The sequence below is a fragment of the Bactrocera neohumeralis genome, chromosome 6 (assembly GCF_024586455.1).
Source record: "Bactrocera neohumeralis isolate Rockhampton chromosome 6, APGP_CSIRO_Bneo_wtdbg2-racon-allhic-juicebox.fasta_v2, whole genome shotgun sequence".
Classification (NCBI taxonomy): domain Eukaryota; kingdom Metazoa; phylum Arthropoda; class Insecta; order Diptera; family Tephritidae; genus Bactrocera; species Bactrocera neohumeralis.
The window spans coordinates 71,182,934-71,208,806 of record NC_065923.1 but is presented as its reverse complement, the minus strand read 5'-3'; the positions used below and the strand labels follow the sequence as shown (position 1 = coordinate 71,208,806).

General features: G+C 32.9%; 1 protein-coding gene across 1 annotated transcript; it reads right to left on the bottom strand.

Moving 5' to 3' along the window:
- Nucleotides 1-138: 138 nt before the first annotated feature.
- On the bottom strand, nt 139-25,634 carry LOC126761850 (BCL2/adenovirus E1B 19 kDa protein-interacting protein 3). Its single transcript, XM_050478273.1, has 6 exons — nt 24,972-25,634; nt 1,778-1,964; nt 1,619-1,703; nt 1,479-1,549; nt 1,150-1,302; nt 139-1,071 (listed from the first exon to the last, which is right to left on the bottom strand). Exons 1-6 carry the CDS (start codon nt 25,012-25,014, stop codon nt 1,020-1,022), a joined length of 591 nt encoding a protein of 196 aa, XP_050334230.1. The 5' UTR covers nt 25,015-25,634; the 3' UTR covers nt 139-1,019.
- Between the last annotated feature and the right edge of the window lie 239 nt (nt 25,635-25,873).

Below are 25,873 nucleotides of genomic sequence, written 5' to 3'. Positions count from 1 at the left end.
TTTTTCAAATATGAATGTAATATTTATGTTTTACAATTATTTGTATCTTTACTATTAATAAAGTATGCTACATACTAATTTCTAGTGCATATTTTTTGTTACACTCATTGTTTTATTTTCATCATAAACGCATTAAAATAGTTTAGATATATTTATTTAATAATAAATGTTGTAAAAAAGTTCAAATACAAAGCACTTTCGTAAGAATAATAAATCGGATTTTAAGTTTGAAAAATTCGGTATAATATATGTAATAATAAAAGACCTGAGCCCACTCTTGTGTCGCACGTTTCGATCAGTTAGTACATTTTAATAGGTTTGTATATATATTAATTTGATATATAAAGATTTGTTCCGCATGTGTGATTTGTCAAATACTTTTATAAACTTATTTTCCAATCCATGATCAGCTGACAAATGACAAGCAATTAAATCAAATCACACAGCGTTAATTTTTCTAGTATTTCCAACGTGCACATATGCATTTATTTACATATGTGCAATTATAATTAAATTACTTTTCAATAACATTGCAATATAAAATGTAATTCGCTTTCATCATCTGCAATGATTATCATAGCTGTCGCACAACGTACAAATACATACTGTCATGTGTGCATTACACGTTAGTATGTGTATGTATATGAAAATTGTTTTTATGGAATACACAAATAAAAATTGAAGAAATTAAAAATAATTTGCTTATCTTCTTAACGCCAAGTCAGATGTGCATTACTCCTATACTTTGTTATAAATATCTCCACTGTTTCTTTAATTCATCTTTTTTTGTTTTGTTGGTATGAAAATATGTTTAATTCTTCTTCGTATGTTAGCTCTTTAACATTTTTGCATTTTTTCTCGTATTAATTTTAATTCTTCAATTTTGTATTTATTAAAAATATTTATATGTTGCTGTGTATTTTTTGTTTTCGCTCCTTTTTTGCTTTTGTATTTCGCTCCGTTTAAAATTATAAAATTAGAATAATATTTATATAAATCACTTTTCTTTAACATTCAGTTCAGTCAATGACGACTCGGGTCAAGAGGATGCCACGTTTGCTCAGCCACAAGCTGGAAAAAAATATTAAAGTTAATATATTTTTCCAATGCCTATTAAAAATAGTATACATATTATATAGATATGCTTACCCTAGTCCAGCGCCCAATAGCAAAGATAGTACATTTGAAAGAATGAGCGAGTATAGTATTTCTCTGGAAAATAGCGAGTTCTTGCCTACGCGAGTTAAACGTATGGAATAACCTGAGCCCTTTTTCTTTTGTGGATGTTCAAATTTCCAATCTCTGCAAAATTAAAAGACAATTGTAAAAAATTATTCTTGAATTACAAATATTTTATAATTTATATTAAATTTTTAGCAAAACTTATTAATATTTAGCAATAATTTTCAATTTTAAGCTAAACTTTGAGCCATTATAAAATTATAATTATCTACACAATATCGTTTGATCGCACATACTTTGGTGGTTGTTGATCCGGTCGACTATTCCATTCATCCAGCCAATCGGTGTCTTTGTGACTATCGCCTTCCTACAATAAGTGCATAAATACATATTAAATTCATAAAGCTTTAAATTCATTATAGTTAGTGTTACAAACCTTGCTCCAATAATTTATATAAACATTTTTGAGATCTTCGTCAGGTGTGAGTTCGGTATTCGGGCTGTTGGGTGGTGATTTCGGGCTATAAAAAGCATAAATATATATTTTTCAAAGATAAGTAAAGTATAGTTAAAAAATATTATGCTAGGTACATACCTATCCCTGGGTGTATCACGTCGCGAACTGGCTAGAGAGACAACACGACTGGATTGATTTGATTCACGTTGTGCCTCACGCAGCAAACGTAAATATTCCTCGCCACTTGCGAAAGGCAATGGTGTGATTCTGTCGGGGCTCTTCACGCCAGCCATTGTAGCGGCACTGCTTAGCTCAATCCAAGATTCTAAAAATATTTATGAAAAATTTTAAAATAAGTAAAATTTTATTAAAACAAAAAATTACAATAAATATATTATACTTATTTAAATATCAGATATGCTGGTTAATGCGCACAATTGCAACAATATTAATGCGAATTTTTCAACAAAAACACAAAATAGTGTAAATTTGTGGCAAAACTGCAGCAAACAAAGAAACTGTAGACAACAACAAGTGAATAGAAAAAAAAACTCGTTAAAACAAAAACTGTGAGTCCAAATGCTCTTTGTGCGAATCTTAACGAAAGCGGATACACGATATACAGATATAGCCAGCTGCACTGCAATAAATTCACTGACTGACTGAATTATCTTTTGTCTACTGAGTGGCGCTCTAATGGACACACTCTCCAACACCAGGAAGACTTATCGTAAAGACTCAAGACTGGTCTCATATACATTCGCACAATATTTTTTTTGCATGATTGTATTTCATAAATAACAAAGAGAAGCAACAGCAGCTGACTGACGACCCACAACAGAACTTGTAACTTACGTATGTACATATGTATATTTGCGCAGGTAAACAAATTGGCATGGAGTTAATGGATCGTCAACAGCAACAAAGGTGGTAAATATTATTGAAAACAAATGCAAAGTAGTACTTGCACATAGAGAAAAACAAATATAGAAAATAATTAAAAATATACATACAATATGTACATAACTTATACAAAGTATTGAGCAAATATACTCAATTACTCGAATAAATGAGTAGAAATATTTTAAAATCACTCATATTAAAACATAAAATACGCAATTGCATATAAATTAATGGTACATATGTACTATAAATATACTATAAATATGCATACTATACATATGTATATGTATGTATAGAGAACGTAAACAAACACGAGCTCGTATCTTGCAATATACGAGATGCGAACCTTTAAAAGAATAATGCCAGCAATTTAGTTCATCAAGAGAGACCGTAGAAAAGTCAAACAATTAGTGGTTTACTTTTACTTGTATACATACTCCCTTGATATTATTGCGAGGCTCAATTATGACTTACAATCTGATGAAATTTTACTCGAACTGGTCCATTTGGGATTGAGATTTGAGGAATGCACTGCGACGATTATTTGTATGGAAACCCGGACCCACAGCACGGCAGAGGTTTTAGATGGGCTTCGAACCCGACCAATGTGGAAAGGGTGTCCCTTCATCAGTTGGAACCATAAAGTGGAAGCCAAAATTCGTCGAAGGCGCTGAATGCCATCCTAACTGAGATTATTCAGCCTATTTTGAAGGCGTTAATATTTTTTGGCAGTCCAGGTTAAATTTGAACATTGGATATATGATTAGATGACAGCCGAGACTCAAAAAGGACTTATGTTGAAGGCGATGTTTATTTGTTTTTGTCAGTCCGGGTCAAATTTGATCCTTCGATACATAATTTGATTGCAATATTTGTTTGTATGAAATCTATCAACGGTGTCTAAAATTGTTAGAATCTTCCAAAGCGCACACGAACTCGGTAAGAAACAATTATACATACTACATACATATGTATGTAAATAAAAATCAGCTGATATTCTGTACTAAGTACTACCAGTTTATACGTACATGTAAATATATTTACATAAAATTGCTTAGGAACTGTGAGTAGTGAGGTAATAGCAGACAAGTAAGCAAATAATAATATTCAATGAAAATATATGTATGTACATATGTATGTAATCAAAAGCACAACGTCTGATTATTGAGAAGCGAATGATAATTGTAAATACACAAAATAAACTAACAATAGAGAAAAGCAAATAAAAAGTGTGAAATAAAGTTTAGGAAAATAGTTATCTATTAACCTTAATATATAATATAAGTACAAGAGCGTAAAATAAAATCGCACGTGGCGGTCAAAAACCCCACAAAGGTATAAACATACAAACAAGCAACTGCGTATGAAATATTTTCCACTACATACATATTTACATAGATGAAAATACCTGCGTCTCATTTTTTTAAGGAGAGACAGACAGCAATGGCTCCTGTCGCCGGTCGTCTTTAAAAGAATATGCCAATGTCGATTGTCAGTGAAGCAAACAAAAGGAATATTATACATAGATAACCAGACAGGAAAGTGTATAGACAGTATAATAGACGGCGATGGCCATTAGTGTCGCTGCCTTAATCAGATTCCACAGCCTTCTTACACTCACTTTCTATAACAATCAGGACGCGCAAGCTAATCATATTATTGGTTGTATAAAGCCAAGGGCATTGAAGTTAACGACTTGAAAGTTGTTGACATTTCTGTCATTGTAAAAGCATAAAGACACAATAAAAAATCAACTTAAGGTGTAAAAATAGCACACCCCACTACATATAATTGAGAAAATTTTATTTTATTATTGTTCAATAAAAATCGAAATTAAAAAAAAATGAACACTCCTTTATTTTTACCTTCATAATAATACGCCACAACCATGTGTTATGGTAAGCAAATATCCTAGCCGAGGCTAATAAAAAGTTTACGAAAACTTTGTTTAAGCGTTGGCATGCTTGTTTTGCCTCGGGAGCCTCTTTGGAAGGCGATAATAAAGATCTGTTTAATATATTACAAAAATTTTTTTTTTACAAATCCGGGTCAAATTTGATCAGATAGCATATAACGATAACTTTTGCAATTTGGCTTCCTCAAAAAAAGTTTTATAGTATACTTACAAACATATGCTACATAAAGACCGTCTCACAAATTGCTAATGATTTTTTCAGTAACAAAATTGTTTCGAAGGCCAATAAAGACTTATAGTTCAAATAATTTTTAGAACAACTTTTTATGGTCCGCCTTTCTTTTTATCTTTTTAATTTCGCAAATACTATAATTCGCACCCTAATTAGGATAGACCTTACCAGCAAAAAGTGTAAAACGTTCCCTCATTGTTATCAAACGAAACTGCGTAGGTGGCTATGTTTTGAATTTCAGCGTTCCAGCTTTATTATGTGCAAATAGACTTTAGTAGATAAATCGTGCACATGCTATGCCTACAAACCGATTTACTATATATGCATATACTTTTGTAAATAAATAACAATTATTCTTTCCGCACCTGACCAGTCGCGAATTGTTGGTGCATTTTCGTATCAGCTGACGAGTCGTGCTAATTTGGTTTTATTTTACTTAGATGTTTTTTTGCACAGTTATGACGCTTGTCGATCATGATAAACAAGTTTAATGACCACAAAATAAGTGCGAATCAAATGATGATTAATGTTCTTGCAAAACGTTATCAATAGTGAAATAAAAAGCAATAAAAGGGTAGCGTAGAATTTTTCTAATTCAACAACCTTAATCGCCTTGATCAATGTTGTGGTTGAAGCAATAGAAAATATTTCTGAAGTAATGTCGAGAAATGGTGCCGAGTTGACAGTCCTTAGGCGAAAAAAAAAAATCTGATCAAATTTGACCCGGACTGTTGCAGAAGTGTTTCCGGGAAGTCTGCTTGACAACAAAAGAGCCGAAACCGATTTGCAAACAAAAATTCGGACTGAAGACACTGAAGGCCATCCCGGCACAGCCTTAGTAACAGTGGACTAATAGCGTTGACATGCTTGTAACGGCTCAAAGAAGCCTATTTTGAAGGCGATGTTAAAGATTTGTAATAAAATACGTGAAAAAATGGTTTTTGTATTGTCAGTTCGGGTTAAATTTGAACAGGTGGTGTTTTGTCATACAATGTGTCACAGTGTAAACGAGCCATTATTGTTTTTTACCTAAAACAGTATTATGATATTGTAAGCTTGTAAGTACCATTATTTATGATAGTCATTCAAACCAGAATATGTCGCCATTACCAATTACAATTAAAGTTTTGCTCGCTTGACACTAGATAATGGTTAGATCACACTACATTCGTTATTGACAAATGTTCTAAGTTTTTATTGCAAATTATATGCGCTGTAAAGAGGTAATGCAGCAAAATCGCAAAATATTGTTTAAAAAACAAGTAGCACAAGAAAAACTGGGTAGGCGAGTAAAACTAAGTATGGATTAATATATTTATAATTCGATACGAATGCAAATTTTTTACATATGACTGATTTTTAAAAGGCTTTACTACAAAGCAGTCATTGAACGGCTGTGTAAGCGATCGTAGCGTCAAGGACAACAACTACACTTAAGAGCGAAAAAAAATAATAGGAATAATATGTATATATTTGCATACAAAAACACAACCTTTAGTTTTACAGAATGCCACGCTAATTGCGCATGCACAAAAGCCACGTTGACAAGCCACAGCACACTAGCGTGGTTCCGTCCAGTTGGCAATAAAGCAGCATTCTTTATCTACGATTCGCGTGGTTGCGAAAAACCAGAACACAATAGTTAAAGCAATTTTTGTTTCCGAAGGGTGTGCGCATATATACTCCGTGTGCCCACAGACTGTATAAAACAAAATCACTTCCATTAATTTACACAGTTAATATTAAAGCATATGATTTAAGAGGAGTCGCTCCGCTATAGTACTATAAGCATATTATATATTAAATACAAGTATAAATATCGTGTGTGTGCTGTTATCTCAAGTGTTGTTTTGTACGGCGTGAGCCAGTGAGCCAGAGTGCAGTAACTTTTGCACAGCGCTCAATGCCATACAAAAGCACGGCGATCACCCCGGCCAGCACGCAAGGCGAGCGACACAACAAATCATTTGGCAGACAACGATGCACCGAGGTACACACGAATCTGCATACTATGTATATTTATGTGTATGTATGTACGCATGGCCCCCGACATTCAGTCAATTAAATGTAGACTAAAAACTCTCTTTGTTGGCGTTCGCTCTTTGTGCGTGCCCCACTATTTTTAGTTGTGTGCTTTTTTATGAATTTATTTTAAGCATTTAGCATTTAAATGATTGCGGTTTTAAATTGAAATTTATTTGTGTATGACAAAATGCGGCAAGCGTTGTGGGTCAGCGGATGCCACAATTTAAGCAGGGAAATGTGGTTGCCAGACGTTGTTACGCACATGGATAAGGGTCAGCGTTTTTGTGATATTTGCACTTGCAACACAATTTTTTCATACATGCAACATAATATTCTTATAATTGCAACATAATTTTTATTGCTTACTTAAGCACGAGGAATGTATTTTTGTCGATAGTAGGTGCTCTCAAAAAAAAAAAATCGTAAGTTCTAAGCTTCATAACCTAAAACTTTAATTTGTCAGTACCTCAACGGACCGGCGTTCCAAGCTGTCCAAGTAAAATACCTCTTAGGATCGAAATCTTAACTTTTCCTAACTTAACCTATGGTAAGCTTCATAACGGACCTCTTATCCTAAACTAACCTAAGCTTTACAGTGCAGAGCTCAAATACCAGCCGATCAAATTTGATTCGGACTAACAAAACAAAAAAACAATTTTAATAAATTTTCTCTATTGCAATACAAATCTTCATTACTTCTTTCAAAATGGACCTCCGAGCCAATACAAGCATGCCAGCCAACGATTAGTTCGATTTTTTTTTTTAATTCAAATTCGAAGAAGTTCTGCTGGCAACGCGGAAGCATTTTTTTTGAGGGATTGCAATGACGTCGTAATGGCCGAGTTTTGCATATTTTCCTTTGAAAATTTCTCGGAATCTTTGTAAAATTTGTAGTTTTGGAATAATACAAGTTTGAATAAAATGTTTTTTTTTTTATACGAAAGAAATTACATATTCAAAATAGGCCGTTTTTTGCCCGACGAAACCCATGTAACTCTTTAAATGAAACAGTCCGGTTCAAATCTGATCCAACGGTGAATGAGTTTAGTATACAAAACTTTGGTAAACATATACATATGTACATAGCGATACTCTACGATAGTGTTATCTTATTCGCGTCTTGCATCAGCTACAACATTCTATAAATACCTTAGCTATCAGCATCAGTAATTATAGTAACTAATTATTTCACAGACCGGTGTATGTAATGGATACAAACGTTGAAAGGAATTGCAAATAAATACCTCATAATTTTAATTATAGCAAAAAATAGCAAAGAGAAATGAAAAAGCATAGGGTTTAGGTATGCATGATCCAACGAAAAAAACGCCACACAAGCGAGTGTGTGACTGAGACTTGTATTTGTGGGCGGTCTCAAGCTACTACATACACAGAAATGACAAAAATGACTAGTACTGAAGTACTTCTCACATATTTATTTTAATACAGTGTGGATCAAAAACATTCACACTATTAACTGATTGAAGGGTTCAAACGGATGTACTACATCATGGCAGTGAAGCGAAACCAAAAATACATATGCACCGCTATATGTACAAGTGCTAATAATATGAAACGCGCAAAAAAAGCAACTTGATTGCAAACAAAAGTGGAATTAAAGGCCTGGGAGCGCTAACGGATTGACGAGTTGCTTGATAGACATGCTGTCACGCCACTGCAATCCATATGTGGCGCAGCCCAGCGCGCTAACACAACTATGAGTGTGTGTGTATGTAAATATGTAGAGACAGCTCTTAGCGGCTTACTGACATATGACAGTGCCTTTGTATACAAGTTTGTTTAAGCGCAGAGCGTCTTCTATTACATTAGCTTCATCATTATGGCTTTCGCAAGGCAACTACTTACGCGGCGAGTGAGAAAAATGTCTATAGCCCTATTTGGTAGGTTGCAATTCGTTGGATTGTGAGGCAGATGTTGGTAAAATAAGCACATTAGGCGAAGTAGAAACTGGGCAGACATACACTCGAGACAGCATGGAAATTAATTAGAAGAAACGGGTGTGTTATTAAAGATAACGCACTCAATTTTTGTCTAGATGTAGCTAAAGGGGGCGGCCAGTCTATATATATTATATATAATATATAAGAATCATTCAGTTGATAGAATAGTGAAAATATTGTATTGTAGATTAGGATCTCGAAGTAGCACCTGTTGGCAAGAGTTATTCTGCGTTGGATTTGTTGTTGGTGTTAATGCTGGTTCCAAGATAGACGAAATTATCTACGACTTCAATTTTATGACTGTCAGCAGTGATTACCCCAGCGGGCAGGGGGTAGAATTTGCCCGCGGTAAGGTATGCCTGTCGTAAGAGGCGACTAAAATCCATATGCACTATATCTGTACTTTGAATGAGTTTCCATCTAATGAAAAGACATTTGAAGTCATTTGACTGGTAGTAGCAAAAGCCACAAGGTCTGACTGGAGACTGTAATCTGGTATTACAGAGAGTTAGCCCTTGGAGTTCGCTCAGATCTGCAGCTCAAATTATTTTCTCCAGGAGTAGATTGAAGAAGTCGTACGATAGGTAGTCGCATTGTTTAAAAGCTCATTTGCTATCGAACGGCTCGGAGAGGTCCTTTCCGATTCTGACAGAGCTTTTGGTATTGCTCAACATCAGGTTATGGTAAATATTAGATTTATGGTCCCAATGAAAAGAACAAAACAGCCTCGGAAGAGAAACACCGTCTTTGAAATGCTATATACATACATATATAGAACCGATATGTGCGGTTCCGACAGTTTCTTGGTGAGAAAAGATTGTCTGCAAAATTTCAGATCGATATCTCAAAAACTGAGGGATCAGTTCGCGTATATACATATATATATAGACAGATGGACATGGCTAAATTGACTCAGCTGGTCATGTTCATCCATCATTTATGAACATGTACACTTTACAGGGTCTCCGACGCTTCCTTATGGGTGTTACAAACTTCGTGGAAAACTCAACATACCCTGTTCAGGCTATAAAACCAATATTGGGTTTATCCAACGATTCGATTCTGAGAATAAATGCATTTGTATTCAGATTAAAATATAAGAAAGTAATAATTATAAGCTTAGGTTAAGCTTGACACAGAAATATTTGACTGCACGTCAAAAAAATCAGCATTGTACTTCGAAAAGCTTAAAATGATTTGACGGCGGTTGTGGTTAGTAAGAAAAAATACCCCTAAATGCATTAAATGCATATTTGTTTGATCAAATCAACATGCAGGCTGCGTGATCATTCGAGCGTGCGATATATGGTGCACATGCATGTAAACATGTATATGTATGTATATGGTATATTATATTTGTTTATATTTTCCAATCAACTGATCACAATCACGTATGCAGCGCAATGTGACTTTTACAACTAAATGCACATGCAACTAGATGACAAAAACAAAATATACATACAAAACTACATATAAACTCCATATGTGCTTAAGCTTGTTACACTTTTATCGCATTAATTTTGTAGTATAAAATTTTTATAGTCGCACTACAGTGGATTTGCACTTAAGTAGCAGATGCATAAGATGCACATACAGACACACAAGTATACAGTTTCGTATCGCAATTGCAGAGATACCGTTGACGAAATCAAATGACACAATTCAATGACAAACAACAGTTAATCATGATCAATGTGGCGTTTGCATTGCTAAGATCAGTCACAACGAACGCTTATGCAGATACATAACTATTACAATACACAGTTATTAGAATGCTAATGCTTATTTTTATTTAGAATTTGTACATTTAACAGCTTCTTAAAGGCTTGAAATGAAGTCAATACAAAGAAGCATTCATTACTTACCAGCCTTTTAATTCGCGTGCAGTTTCTCAAACACGACTTTTGATACCCACAGGCGATAACGCCTAGTTACACACCGTGTAATTGATGCACGAATTGCAATTTTCACTTAGTTAAGTCTGATAAATTAGAATTTTTTAATTTCGGTTTTCTTCTTCGAAACTCAAACGTGACAATATGTTGAGAAACTGCGCGCAATTACTTATTCATCTATTGCTATTAAGAAAATTTGCACCCAGCAGGCAATTTTGCGTGCTTGCTGTCACGGAGGAAGTACATTTCCGGTAGAAATATAATTTCTGAAATAATATGTGCTTACTTCAACTATAAATTTATGCAAATATGTACAGAGAGTTGTTTAGATATCAGTGGAAAAGAATAGGGGGGAGGGGGGGTATTTTTTGAAAATATATATAACTCCATGTTTACCGGAGTGCGTGCAGCTGAATGAATTTTTCAAATCCGTCAAGTAGCTTCGGATTCTATTCAATTCAAACCAGCGAATTGTTGTTCTTAACCCTGGACGGGCATCGTTATTTTGGTTGTTTGCAAATAAAGATAATTGTTAGTCGAATCGACGTCCAGGTTTAATTTAGAAATTCGATTTTCTGTAATTTTCTGCAATATACATATGTCTCCAGTTCTTATCTATTCTGTGATTTGATACCTCAAAATATTTTTTGATTTTTCAAAGTAAATATTAAGCTAAAGTGACAACCTCAACATCAATTACTTGCAAACTAGTTACGCACTAGTTACAAATAAAATTGGTTACTTTTTCCACAGTTATCATTTTTAATATTAGTACATATTTATATCTATTATACGTACATGAGTATTTAGTTTTCAATTATTTAGATGGCTCGCATACCACATGAGCATGTAATGTAGCACAGATAACAGTCTGTTCAACAACAATGAGTTCCGATTCATTCAATTCAGTCACACGAACGTAATTAGTGTCGGAATGTTTGGTGTGATATAACGATAAAACTGCACTACGTTTGGAATATTTTTGAAATTATAATGAGCATGCAATGGAGTATCTGTGGCAAAACGTTAGCAATTTGTGATGTAGAATATATTTTTATACTCTGCACAGGGTAGTAACAAGTTCGCCACGAAGTTTGTAACACACAAAAGGCAACGTTGGAGATCGCATAAAATATGTGTGTATATAAATAATCTGTGTAATGAGCTGAGTCGTTTAAGCCACATTCCTCAATCTGTATACACACGAACTAGTCTCTAAGTGTTTTAGATATCGATCTGAATTTTTGTACACTTCCTCTTCTCCCTAAAAAGCGGCTGATTTGTCGGAACTGCCGATATCGGACCACTATAGCATACAGCTGTCATACAAGCTGAACGGTCTAAAACTAGTTCTTGTATAGAATACTTTTTTATTTTACGAGATATCTTCAAGAAATTTAGCATGGGTTATTACCTTATACAATAGTGCAATCTCCAAAGAAATTGTTCAGATCGGATTACTATAGCATATAGCTTCCATGCAAACTAAACCATCAAAATAAAATTTTTGTTTGGAAGCTTGTCTTTATTTGTGCAGGATATTACATATTATAACTTCAATTACACTGACGTTAACGTTAATGTTTTTTTAAGTGCATATAAGAACTCTGGTGGGAAGACATTTTTAATTATTTCATATTGTCAGTCATAAAATTTATTACTACTCTCAAATAACGAAAGCTAAACACAAAAATGAATGCCATATATACTATAAAACATTGAAAAATGAACATTTGAAAAACAAGAAAAAAATTTAATCTGACAAAATGCACATACTTTGCAGCAACGCAATATAAATAATGCTTCTGACATTGAAAAAAGGGTTTCCATACAATACGAAGACAGCTGCCAGCAAAATGACCTCTAAAAAGTTGTTGGTCTTTCACAAAATATATTTTTTTGTCACTGCAGCAGCTGCAATATGAGGACAGTACCGGCAAATTTCGTTACTACCCCTGACAGATAATAAATTGTGGCTGCAAATGAAGTACAAAGCAGCAAAAAGTAAATTATGTTTAAGAAACAAGGAAGATGGGCGACGCTGCACAGGAATTGCGAAGCACACAAACCTAGCGGATGCACGTTTCTAGCGCTATACTACATACATACATATGTATATGTGAACGTACAATTCTTCTTCAATACAATAGGTAAACAAATAAAAATGCTGCGGGAATAAATAGCACAAAAATGCCGGCTGCAGTGGATTTGCAACACGCGCAGTTCGACACAGAAACAGCAAAGCATGTATACATTCATATATGTATATTATATATTTGCACAAATACATACATACATATATAAGCAGGCAACTGTGGTCAAATCTATCGCTCACGTCGGCAATCTTCTGAATGATGCGCATAAAATGCATGTTAAAAATAAAAATGCTCATCAACAACAATAATAACTACAACAAAGTGTCGACGACATTGACCGACCCACGCTAATAGCCGCTATTTACAGAGACTTTTCTCATCTTCGTCATTTTCGCAAATTGCGCGCGTAACAGATTTAAATTGAATGTTGTTCATACGCCATGGCGGCTACAAAAGTAAGACCAAACGCTACATACAGGGATACAAAGTCTAAGCAAATAAATTAAACAATTGCGATTCCGTCGTTTTAGCATTTGAAATTCAGCAACGCAAATTTTACTTAATTTATCTTCAACTTTGCTTTATAACTGTGTGCGTGTGCGTGTTTTTTTGTTTTTGCAAGAAAACATTTGCGCAAAGCTGATGTGTAGAAATTTCGAACAAGATGAGATGTTGAAATTTTTCTTTTATCGGATGTTTTGGATTAGTTAATCTAAACTGACATAAAATAGCAGATTTTTTTTTTAATATTTGTATAATATTATTATTTTTGTATTATATTTTGTATATTATAAATATGTTTATAGTAAGTATAGGAAATATAAATTGATTCTTTGTATTTTGAAAATAAAGGAAATAATAAATTCGTCGCAAACCGGAAAAATACATAGTTTTCGAAATAAATGCACGTATGGTCTGTGTCTGCTATAATTCTATAAATATTTGTGTACAAGTATATTGCTACTATTTTTATATTTCATTGTATGGTTTTAGGTAGGTGTGTATACGTTTGCATATAAATTCGCAAAATTTAAACAATTTATTGAGAACGCAGGTGAAATTCATGAGTTATATAAATATTTTATTACATTTGGGGTAAGAGGAACATCATTTTTTCTGGTATATCTTTTTTATTTCGCAAGAAAGCTTAATACTTTTCTTAAATTGAAAGTTTCCATGCAAGAATTTGATTTATCACTTTGTATGGAAGCTATATTCTATAGTGGTCCGATCTGAACATGTTTGGCCAATATTTCGACAAAAAAAAAGTATTTCATACAAGGATAAGGTTTGGATCAGTCAGTTTGTAAGGCAACTATAGGCTATATTGGTCCGATCTGAACAATTTGTTCAGTGATTGTAGCTTTAAGCAACAATCCATGCTAAATTTCATGAAGATATCTTGTCAAATAAAAACGTTTTCCATACAAGCACTTGATTCCTATCGTTCAGTTTATATGGCAGCTATAGCCTATAGTGCTCCAATACCGACGAATTCTACAAATGTGCAGCTTCTTGGTAAGAAAATGGTGTATGCAAAATTTCAGATCGATAACTCAAAAACTCAGAAGCTAGTTCGCGCCTATACACTCGCCGAAAGCCGAGAAATATCTTTCTACAAAATTATATGTGACTTTTAAATTTAGTTGTGATTATTGAGTCATAGATAATGCTTGCACTTAAATAAGAGTGCGAATTATTTAATTAAAATGAAATTATGTCTAATATTTCGTCATATAAGTCATTCTCAACGAGGTTTGTATAGTGTGCACAGCGTTCCAATCACTAAAACGTTACTAAATTTCATTAATTGTGAAGTGAAACTTTTCGTGCACATGTACGTATTTGAAAAAAATAAGCAAAAATTATTAATAATACATTTGATAAGCATATGAAATGTAGTACAAAAGACGCAGACAGATGAAAGGCAGTATGAGCGCGTGAAAACCCAGACAGGTTAAAGGTGAAATGTAAATATAAACATGGACTTAACATCAAATTATAATGTAGAAAAGAAATCTAAAAAAAAAATGCAAACGCTAAGTTTAATTTCAAACGCAAAGTAAAGCAAAAAGCGTGTACTACAAATGAAGGTAGAAAATAACGCCGCTTAAAGTGCAGAATAACGTAACATCACTTTTAATAGTTTTCATAAATTCACAAGAGAAGAAAACACGATTCTAAATAGAATTTGGGTTATAATTTGACGGTTTATGCGTATAGTCCGGTGCGACTCAGCAAACATCACGCGTGTCGTTATTCGCCAGTTACATGTCGAAATGCTCGAACGAGTCGTCGAAAATTGGACTCAACGGATACTATCTGAGGCGTGATAAACTTCAAAAAAGAAATGCCAAAAACTATGTTTTCTTGAATTTTAGGCTTCTTTGTTTTTTCTTTAAAAAAGTAGGAAAACTCGAAGTGGATCACCCTTTATTTACTACAAATTAAGAGCACAATTAAATTTAAGCAACGAATAAATTGTTTGAGATTGCACAAATTGTACGTGAGGAATGTGGGCATTCGTAATTTAATAGCATTTCATTTAAATAAATTTCAGAATTTGCTAGCACACAAATAAGTACAGTACGGATGCTTACTAAACGGTGACAAATTCAGCAATAATGTGCACATACTTGTATCTTTATGTACATATGATATATACAAGTACATGTATATATGAATGAATGAAACAGTTTGTGATAAGTATGAAAGTGCGCACCTAATGTTTTGGGTAGCTGTGGCGTTGGTACTCCCCACCAAAAGAAAGACCTCTCCTTTTGTGTATTTTTAATGATTATTAGGAATGTTAAGCAGTTGACACATTTAGATAACGCTTATAAATAAATAGAAAATAAATACATACATATATGTATGTACATATATCTACCACGAAAACACCGAAAATTTATATTTTGAGGTTAGTGCGGTAAGTTTTTTTAACCTTAAACTATTTTTTACAGTCTAATTATGAGTAAAAGTTTTTATATCATATACATAAATATATGTCAATATATTGTAATTATGCTTTATAATATGTAATTGACAAGAATAACAATAATATATAATTATGCCCATAATTTTAAGACTGTCGTTTGTAAATGAAAATAGCGATTACATGCTTAGATATATATGTATGTACGTACCTAAATACATACATTCACAATAAATACATGTGCACATATTTACAAATTGTTCAGTGATAAGAAAAATCTTTCTCGCCGAAAGGCCGTAAAAGTAAATGTAGATAATTTTAAAGGCCTTAGCATCTCATTTGCAAGTAATTAATTCGGTTCAGCAAATAATAACAACAGAAAAGTTAACTTTATCACCCGATCGTTTTAAATATTAATTAACTATGTTCAAATATACTTATATAGTATATTCAAATGTTAGAAAATTTGTCAGTAACGGAAAATATTACGCGTTAAGGAATTTAACAGCTGACAATGCGGAACTTCTGTCTGTAATCCAACTAGTTAGAAAGAAATAAGATTTCTAAAAAATTGTATACTGAATTATTTGAGTTGTAGTCTCAGTGTGAACCGCCGGTATGCTGAGAGATCAGCCATTTTACCTACCTATTGTAGCTATGTATTTTCGATTCGCAAAGCGTTAGAGAGTGGTGTATCGAACAAACTATACGAGATGTTCAATTAAATAGGCATATATAATTTTGCTGACATGCGAGCAGCGCCTGAGTACAGCGAGCAGTGAAATGGCGAATCGAAGACATCTTTTATTGGATCAGTGGTCCACCTAGACCTATTTTTCGACTTGCGAAGTGCTCTTTTGTTGAACGTAATTTGTTATTTCGAAGAAAGACACGGAACTACCAACTGCTTGTATGAAAAGAGACAGTCGGCTGACCAGCTGAGCTTATGCTACATACTAGTTGAAAAGTAGTTTACATGTAACCAGTTAATTTGACTTATCCCGTAAGTACTATACTTAAGCACACACTATATATAAAAACTTTATTGTACATATAGGAGCGGGAAATTGATACTGTTACTATTCTCTATCGCTTTTTGTTGGTTTTATTTTCAACAGTCCCATGTACCAGAAAGTGCGTACATTGAAAAGCTTCGTTTCGTTTATATACGAAACTCTCGTTATTTGTTTTTAATGTAAATAAAACGAAGCGAGTGCAAATCAAATCGATACTGAAACCTAAACTACCTTATGTATGCAAGTATATAACTTACACGTGTATAGTATATTTATTCTAACTATTGCAGTATGCATGTATGTATGAACAAAACGTTCTCAATACATGCATAAGTAATGTGTAACGTTTTAGAGTGCCGCAAAAACCGTTTATCGAGAGGGCGGACATCGGAAACGTATTTATATGGGGAAATACTAGTTTCAAATCTAAACGCTAGTCGTACAACGCGATATAAATGTTAAGTATTGTTGATTTATTTTACAATGACATTTGTCAGACACTAGCAGATAGGGTTGCTTTGCTTTCAAAGAGGAAATGTTGGTTAGATAGCTGATTGGGAAAAATTTGAATTTATGCTCGAAAAAAGTTAGTGAGCAAATACTATAAATAATAAAAAAAAAACAAAAGCATTTACACCAAGAAGAAATAAACACAGTCTGATCAAATTTGACCCGGACTGGCACATTTAAAGTATAAAGAACAACAAAAATACTTAATATATTATACAATGAAATACATACAATATGATCAAATTTGAACCGGATTGGTCCGTTTAAACTGGCGCTAAAGCTGAATCGATTATTTTTTTTTCCTAGATTGGTACAATCCTTTTATGTTCCTTTGAAATTTTAGCTCTATATATCAATTAGTGTGTGTTTTCCAGCTGTTTGTGGCAGACTAGATACGTCTTCAGACAAGCATAAGAATACTCCTATTTCATTTCCCAAGTAAGTCATATTTAAGACCCTAAAAAGTAAAATCTGACAGAAAACATTTTCATACTATTTATCTGAGTTAAGGAACCTATTTTGAAGGCAATGATAAATATTTGTGTTTAAATACTTGAAACTGTATTTTTCTTCGTCAGTCCGAGTCAAATTTGAACAGATGGTAAACATATTCGAATCACATAACAAACGGAGCAAATATTCTCTAAGAAATACTTAGTAGCAATAAGGTCTCTTTAGCAGACGTCAGCAAGATTTAATTGTAGCTATAATTGGCTTTTCTGACAACTATTTGCTGAATTTACATAAAAACAAACATAAACACATATTGTGTAAATTAGTAGCAATTGAAAAATGGTCAGCCAACGCAAGCAAACTGCTATATGAGAAATGCTCAGCAATAATGGCAGTAAAAATGGTTGTAAATGAGTTAAAAAGTGCCGATAACTATGTATGTATGTACGCAAAGCAAACATGAACTAAATTGACTGCAAGTAGTTAGAAAGCACGTGCTGTAAGTGCGAATAAAGACCTAAGATCTATGGAACACTGAAAGTAAATGATATACAAGTAAGTGTTTGTGTGCATGTAATTGCACGTTTCCTTAGCACCAAGCCCCAGCTACTAAGTATTTAAAGCACAATGCAGCTAATATACCAATAGACTAATTAGAATGTCCGGCACATGCATATTTACATATATTTATTATACATTTTATAGCGATCACGTGTCACGATCAATCAATTTACGCATTTATAGCGACTTTATGTGGGCAGCTTATTGTGTATGTGTGCCAGAAAATAAAGCAGATTGTACAAGGACGCAAGCAGTTGCATATGCAATAGTAAATATGTTTATTTAATAATATATGTAAATAAGTAAATCGCATGTTATTATGTGGGTTCATGTCTGGCCACCTCATATTATTATATATCTTAAATAAAAGTAGCTTTAATTACATTTTATCGAAAGCCACATTCTGATAGCAAATATATGGAATTTTTTTGTTGCATTTATATTTAGATTGCATGCATTAAATCACAGTAATGCGTAAATGCAAACGGCAATACTCAATAACCAACTGTGAGGTATCAATTACTATAGAATTATAACGCACTGTGGTTTGGCTGGTACTCAAATAACGAGGTAAACAACAGGTGTTGCAATATCCACAATTTATGCAATTGTTTGAAGCAAAACATGTTATCTACGTATTTGCATTTGTTTACTTTCATTACAGATATTGTCAGATTTTTACAATTTACGCGTTATGTGGAAACTCAAGTTGAAATTTAGCACAGCAAATTTCAGAACAAAACTCTGCAGAGATTGATGGACTGGTATATAAGAGAGCGCATTCCGAGGAACCATTTATCAGGAGGGCTTTTATAAAATCGTGTGATGACAAGAGATCTAGTGATCTCTTTGCACTCAGTAAAGCTAGCCTCTCCCTAGTTTTGGGGCTTTTAATGGGGCATTGCCCTATTTCTGTTGGCTACTAAGCGTTTTGCTAATTTATGGTACAAACACAGGAGTTCTTCTTTTCAATGGTCACACAAAGAACTACATATACTAGCCATCTAACCTAACCTACATACATACATATAATTTTACTTATCTTAAAAATACAACGATATACATATGTATGTATGTGTATTAAGTTGTGGTTCTTAGAACTTTCTTAGGTACCAAAAAAAAAAAAGTTGGTCTTAAAATCACTTTCGTCCCATGCTGCGTCTAAATAATTGTGCAGCAGACAGTTTAATTTGCGCTAATGCTTCAGACAGCCTAAAAGGTTATAGTTAAGAAGGGATTTTTTCTTTCATTTCCTTTTAGCAGGTGTAGCTGGTGGCATTGTCTTTTTTTGCTATTGCAAACTAATCCTTCGAAACTCATTGTAATATACCTGTAATAGAGCGGAGAGGTCAGTAATAATAGCTGTGCGAATTTCTTATTGTTGGCCTTTCTTAGTTCGCACACAATTTAATCTTACATAATCTTAGGTAGAGAGATCATTAAATATTTTAAGGTCGGCTGAAGAACGAAATAAAAATGCTGAGGACCGCAAAGAATGTTATTTTATCATCTTTAACAGCTTCTGTTTACGATACTGATATTTAACAGCACTAAATTAAACGCTGTTAATATAACATTTGCTGTAATGTAAAGTGATTCGAAAATTCGAAGATGTTAGCAGATGTACAACATGTAATGTTATTTCCACTGTTAATAAGTTAAGAAATGCATGTTGCTTTATAGCATTAATTAACACTCAAAATCCATCTATTAATATTATATTAGGCAACTTCTCTAACATTTATAATATCACTATAAAATAATATAGAATATATCTTTTTCTGTTATCGCTATGTAAAATATGAAATGTGTTAATGTGTTCTGTTAAAAATTTTTTATTCTAGGCAGCCTAAAAACTCTAAAAATATATTATATCTGTTATATTTTTTACACCTGCTTGCCTTCAATATATGTAAGTTCGTTTTTTGGATCTCATGAATATACGAAGTTTGAGCTATCACGTTGCCGTTAAGGTCTTCACTTAACATTGACGTAGGTAAAAGAAGTATACTTCAAACAATATATATATATGTACATACTTTTTCCTATTATAAATTAAATAAAAGGCCAGGTACACATTTAAAAGGAATTGCAGACATGCGTTTGGCTTACGAGAAGCCGCAAAATTACATGCAACACGTACAGTCAGGTCTAGAGCCATATAATAGTGGCATGGTGACAACCACTGCAATATATGAAAAGCGTACGTGATGTCAAACTGGCATACAAAACGATAATGTAAACACTATTTACACCTGCACATGGCGATGACAATAGACAGGCAATGATTCGCGTCTATAGAAAACGTAGCTCGTAACGTCCACAGGTACACTTAAAGAGAATTACCAAAACAAACGAAAATGTATTTATATATGCATACATACTATGTACATAGAGGTATAAGTATTCGTCGATTTATTCTAAAAATAGCAAAGAATTAATCATACATTGATTTGTTCTTATACAAAGCCACATACAGTCAGTCTTTCGCGCAGCGCGTGGAAGCGTGATGAAATATTTACAAACACTTCAAGTCACTATCAATGGGCTTTGCTAAAAACGTGGTGGCGGTTTACTACGCAGTAACCAAAAGCTGATACGCGTTTGTGATAAAGTGGTACACATCAAAGCAAAAATTTAACAAATTGACGTACATACATATGTACATAAGTATTAGAGAACCAAAAATAATATATGCATATGTAGGTATAATATGTAGGTACATATATAAATAAGCACATGTTTATTTGTCAGTCCGGGTTAAATTTGATCACTTGGTACGAACTTGTTGATTTTTATGCTACGATTTTCCTTTCAAAGTGAGCGAAAATCCAAATATTTTATAGTAAGTATATAGTTATGTGTATTATTAAGTATGTAGCTGCATAACCGGTTGAAGCACGCCCATAAATATGTGCCAAATATGCCGCATACGTTGAAAATATCGCTAAAAACCGGCTGTTCTATGTGTTATGCATACATATGTATGTAGATATCCAAATACATATGTACATACATATAATAAATCAATTATTTATACGAGAAGCAAAAAATTTACACTCGAGTGGCAGTGGAAAAACATTATGAATGAATTATTATGAAAAATGCGTCTGTACCAGTTTTTAGTCGTACTGAGCGCGAAGCTGGTAATTACAAATTATGTGTGTATTTATGTACATAAATAGTTTATATTATATGCTTGTAGTGTTCAATAAACTTTGCTGTTAAAAAGAAAATTGAGGTAAACGTAAAAATGACTGCAAGTGCTAAAGAATCAACGAGAAGTAAACAAAAGTCAAGTTGAAAAGATCAAAATGAGGCGTGTTGTTAAAACGGAAATTTTGTACACAAAGTGTTAGATGTAAAACCAAAATGCCACATAAAAAATTGTTTACATTACGATTGGCGACGTCTCAAGCAGTTGCTGCCACATTGAGACAATGCCGATGCGAAGGGGTCTAAAAAAACCGCAACGTCAGAATTGTTTACACAAGAGAATAGACCAAAAGCACCGAAACTAATGTTAATAGTTGAGCCTTGAAAAATAGACATCGAAAAACACATGCTTTGAAGTGGAAAATCGATAAAAAAAAGAAGATAATAACAAATACAGGAGAGGCTAAAATTGCCGCGTAATGTCAATAAATAATGCAATTGAGCATAGTGTGGGAAACACATTAGATAAGTTGACGTATTGACAATAAAAAACGTACGTATTATATGTACATACCCTCCGTAATTTGGTAAAAATTTTAAAATAATAAAAAAAGTTTTCCATACAAGAACATGTCTTTGAACGTCAAAACTTTTCTATATATGTATAAACTTTATTTTGAACGTTCAGTTTCTAGTGGTCCGATTTAGGCAATTCAGACAAATAAGCAGCTTCTTCGCGTATATACAGACAGTTACAGGCATATGGCTAAATCGACGCAGCTCGTTACGCTGGTCATTTACACACAATTATATCTAACTACGATTTGCCACTTTAAAATTTTGCTAGAAATATAAATATCAGTAATGAATCACACTTTTCACCTGAGGAAAAATTTCATTTAGCTGTTGTGGTGAAATTCGTAATCCACCTTTAAGTACCTACTTAACGCTTTTTACTTAACATGTCTTAACTGTTTTTTTTGTGTTCTTATTTTTTACGTGAATTACAAACAAAATGACGAAGCTAATATGTATTATTGAATTCACAAGTTTATTAGCACATCCAAATAAAAATGAACAAAACATATCAACAGTCAAGCGGCAAAAATAAATAGCAAGAAGACAGCACTTTTAAACAAATAAACAAAGGAAGTCAACGTCGACAGCTGGCGTCCGATTGAAAGCAATAAAACCTTTCGCCAATACAGATGTACATATGTATGTATGTACATTGCCCCACATGAATGAAAATATATAAGCGATTTAACAGATACACAGGCGCCAAATGGTAGGAAGTAAGCGATACGACGCATATGATAAAAATAAAATAAACAGAACAATATTGTAGTACTTAAGGAGAAAGGTTATGTACCGATACTACAAATGTATAAATTTTATTATAGCGACAGGAGCGAGCAGAAAAAATTTAAAGTACTACGCATTGAATGAATAAGAATAACCAAAAGTAAAAATAAAATAAAAAATGCAATTCACACACGTAACAACATTTTTTTGCTACGCTGAGGTATATGGGAATAATATGTATAAAAACGTGAGTTTGCTAGTGCATGTGTATATATGTATGTATGTACATATGTATGTATATATGTAATTGTTTCACAAATGTATACAATTGTATTCATATAATAAATATATTCATATACATATACATAGGTGAATAAACTTTCAATTTTTATTGTGATTATCCAATTTAAAATAGCTTCATAAGTGAATATTGCCAACTCAGCAGACTTTGACCTATGTATGTACATATGTATAATAATTGCTTACAAATTTACAAAATTCTTATACTGTTTTTATCTTTTTTTTGTTTTTTTAAAGGCAGGTTTAATGAATATTGTTAAATTTTAAGTGGAATCAAAAACAATAAAATGCAATATTGTTAGTTCATTGAGATATTTTTTTATATTAGTGGTATATTACTGGTAGATACATATAACCAAAAAGTAGCTTCACTCTACATTAAATCTGCATTTGGAATATGCATGAAAAAAAGGAATATGTACATACCTATATGTATGTATGTATATATGAAAGTTTGTTTGGTAAATAGTAAATACCAACAACGTACTTATAAACCTATGCAAGAAATTATAGTATAAAGCTATGACGTCAATGGACGTACATACGTTGTAAATATGTATGTACATATGTATATGAAGGTGTAATTTGTGCATTCGTAGACGGAGAATTAAAACATGAAGAAGTAAAGGATGTGTGCAGCAATAATAGAATTATTACATATAACATTCCTAAATAACAATTGAATCACTAACAGAATTATTACACATTTTCTAAATACTTATTGATTCACTATTTAATAAAACAAATAAAAAATTTATACAAAATAAAAATAAAATTTTTTGCTAAGAAGTGAAGTCGCATTTGAATTATTTGAAAAGATAAAAAAAAATCGCATAGCACCCAATATGGCTATTATATTAAGCTCCTATCTGTTTTGAAAACTTTTGTTTTGCTTTTTAACTTCGTTACAAGAGTCAAAAGTGACTACGTGCCGTTGTAAGAGCACTGAGTGGTGAGTCTGACGTGTGTGTCGACAACAAGAAAATGGCGTCAATACAAAGACGCAAAAAACCGGAACCAAAAGCAGATGCAGAGGTGGTGGTGTCCGACAGTTAACAGATTTGATGCATATAATACATATGTATGTATGTACCTATTTACACAATTATTCCAAGCGGAAAAGTGTGGCATAACAAATGGCGGCTTATATGAGCAACAGCTAAGAAATAACCCCCGAGCGAATCATCCAATATCTACCCATGTACCTTATAAATTCGCTTGTTTACCAAAACAGGCATCCAATTTTATCTGCTCACTTTTCTATTTTACTTTCGTAATGTCGAAAATAGCGCCTGCGCCAACACGGGCACTCTTCTAAGCTTGCTTTTATTTTAGAAAAACCAAATGGATTCTTATATATGTATTCTATCACCACAACTGTTTTTTTTTTTTTATTTTTGTTTTTTGAGGCTTGTATTATGTAAATTTTCAACTTTTAAACCTCTTTAACCTCTAAGAAACCGCTGTGTACAAATAAATTCTCTTAACCATTTAATTATCAATTTTCTTATTATTGTATTTATGTAAATAATTTTAGGCAAATAAAAGGCTTAATTTCAAGACCAATAGGGGACAATAATACGCACCACACAATGGGACTGTAAATAAGCAAAACAACACCGCCTAGCATTAAAAGTCAACAAATACAGAAGTAAATAAGAAAACGCAAATGCAAAAATAAATGAAACTAGATAAGTAATGGAAAGAAAACTGGTATGTACCTACGTAAATGAAACACAACCACAAATGTACATACACAAAAACAAAGTTAGCCACGAAGAGATACTCGCTGGTTTGACGCCGATAAAAGGTAAACAACACTTCAAAATAAAAACTAACAACACCTTAAAAAATGTAGTAGCTGAAAAAATGTCAGAAAAATGACGAGAAAGCTCTCAAAAATGGCTGCTGAGTCGAGTGGCTTTTAAAATAGCAACGATTTATTAACGTGGCAAAATAAAAAAAAAAACATCGAATTGACTTTTTACATATATGTATACCTATTATGCAGACTGTTGTAGATAATATAAAATACAAACGTATATATGCACAATTGTAAAACTACTTACCGCCAAGCAAATCTTCGCCCGTTTTTGGTGGAGTCGAGGTCATCTTGTTGGATTTTAGTATATGTTTGTGTCGGAGCGTTTGGGCGCTTGATATACTCAGTCTGCTTTTAATTCCACACTTCTTGTTTATTTATAAAGGTATCACTAATCGACGGACGGCTGGATATGTGCGTTGTAAATTTACGTGATTTATAGTGAGCGTACTTTTTTTGCGTTTGAAATGTAATTAAAACAAGGGAATACTAATAAAACGCTTAACCTCACAACCACAAACTCGAACCGAGAAACTTTAAGTAAGAGATGTCCTATCAACCAATAATTTGCTTTTAAATTGATTGAGACTCCCACTAATTCAAATAATCTGTTTAAAATTGGAAAACACGAATGTTTTTTTAATTAAAAACTTTGCCTCAATTGATTTTGCAGGCTTGTGCGAGCACTATTCACAAAATAGTTTTTATTTCAAAAACTATAGTATGCGCTAGAACTGATACTGCAATTTTACTTTACTTTAGTAAAACGCCTATAATATCCCTAATGCGTTTTAAATATAAGCGTTCGAAGCGAATGGTATATACTTATGTATGTATATATATATATCGCTATTGTTTAAGATTTCTACAAATATTACCGTTCGCGGCGAACGAAAGTCAACGAATGGCACGAAGCGGCGACTTCTGCAAAGAACGAGCAAAATTTATTGAATTTATAAAATGTGGCCACATAGAAAAAAGTAGATTACCTAAGGCCATGTTTACATGCATTATAATTACATTTAATTATAAATGCAAACCATTACTTAGGAATATTAATTTAATATCTTATAACGGTTTGATATATTTTAATTTAGGTCCTTTACTAATTGAATTTGATTTCATACAAAAAGTAAATTTAGTTAACAA

Bases quoted from the DNA above. Each gene is read 5' to 3' on its own strand.
- LOC126761850 (XM_050478273.1), bottom strand. From the start codon at position 25,014: ATGACCTCGACTCCACCAAAAACGGGCGAAGATTTGCTTGGCG. The intron at 1,303-1,478 runs GTATGTGCGATC...TTAATTTTGCAG, and splicing joins CCGGATCAACAACCACCAAA to AGATTGGAAATTTGAACATC. The intron at 1,072-1,149 runs GTAAGCATATCT...ATTTTTTTCCAG, and splicing joins CTATTGGGCGCTGGACTAGG to CTTGTGGCTGAGCAAACGTG.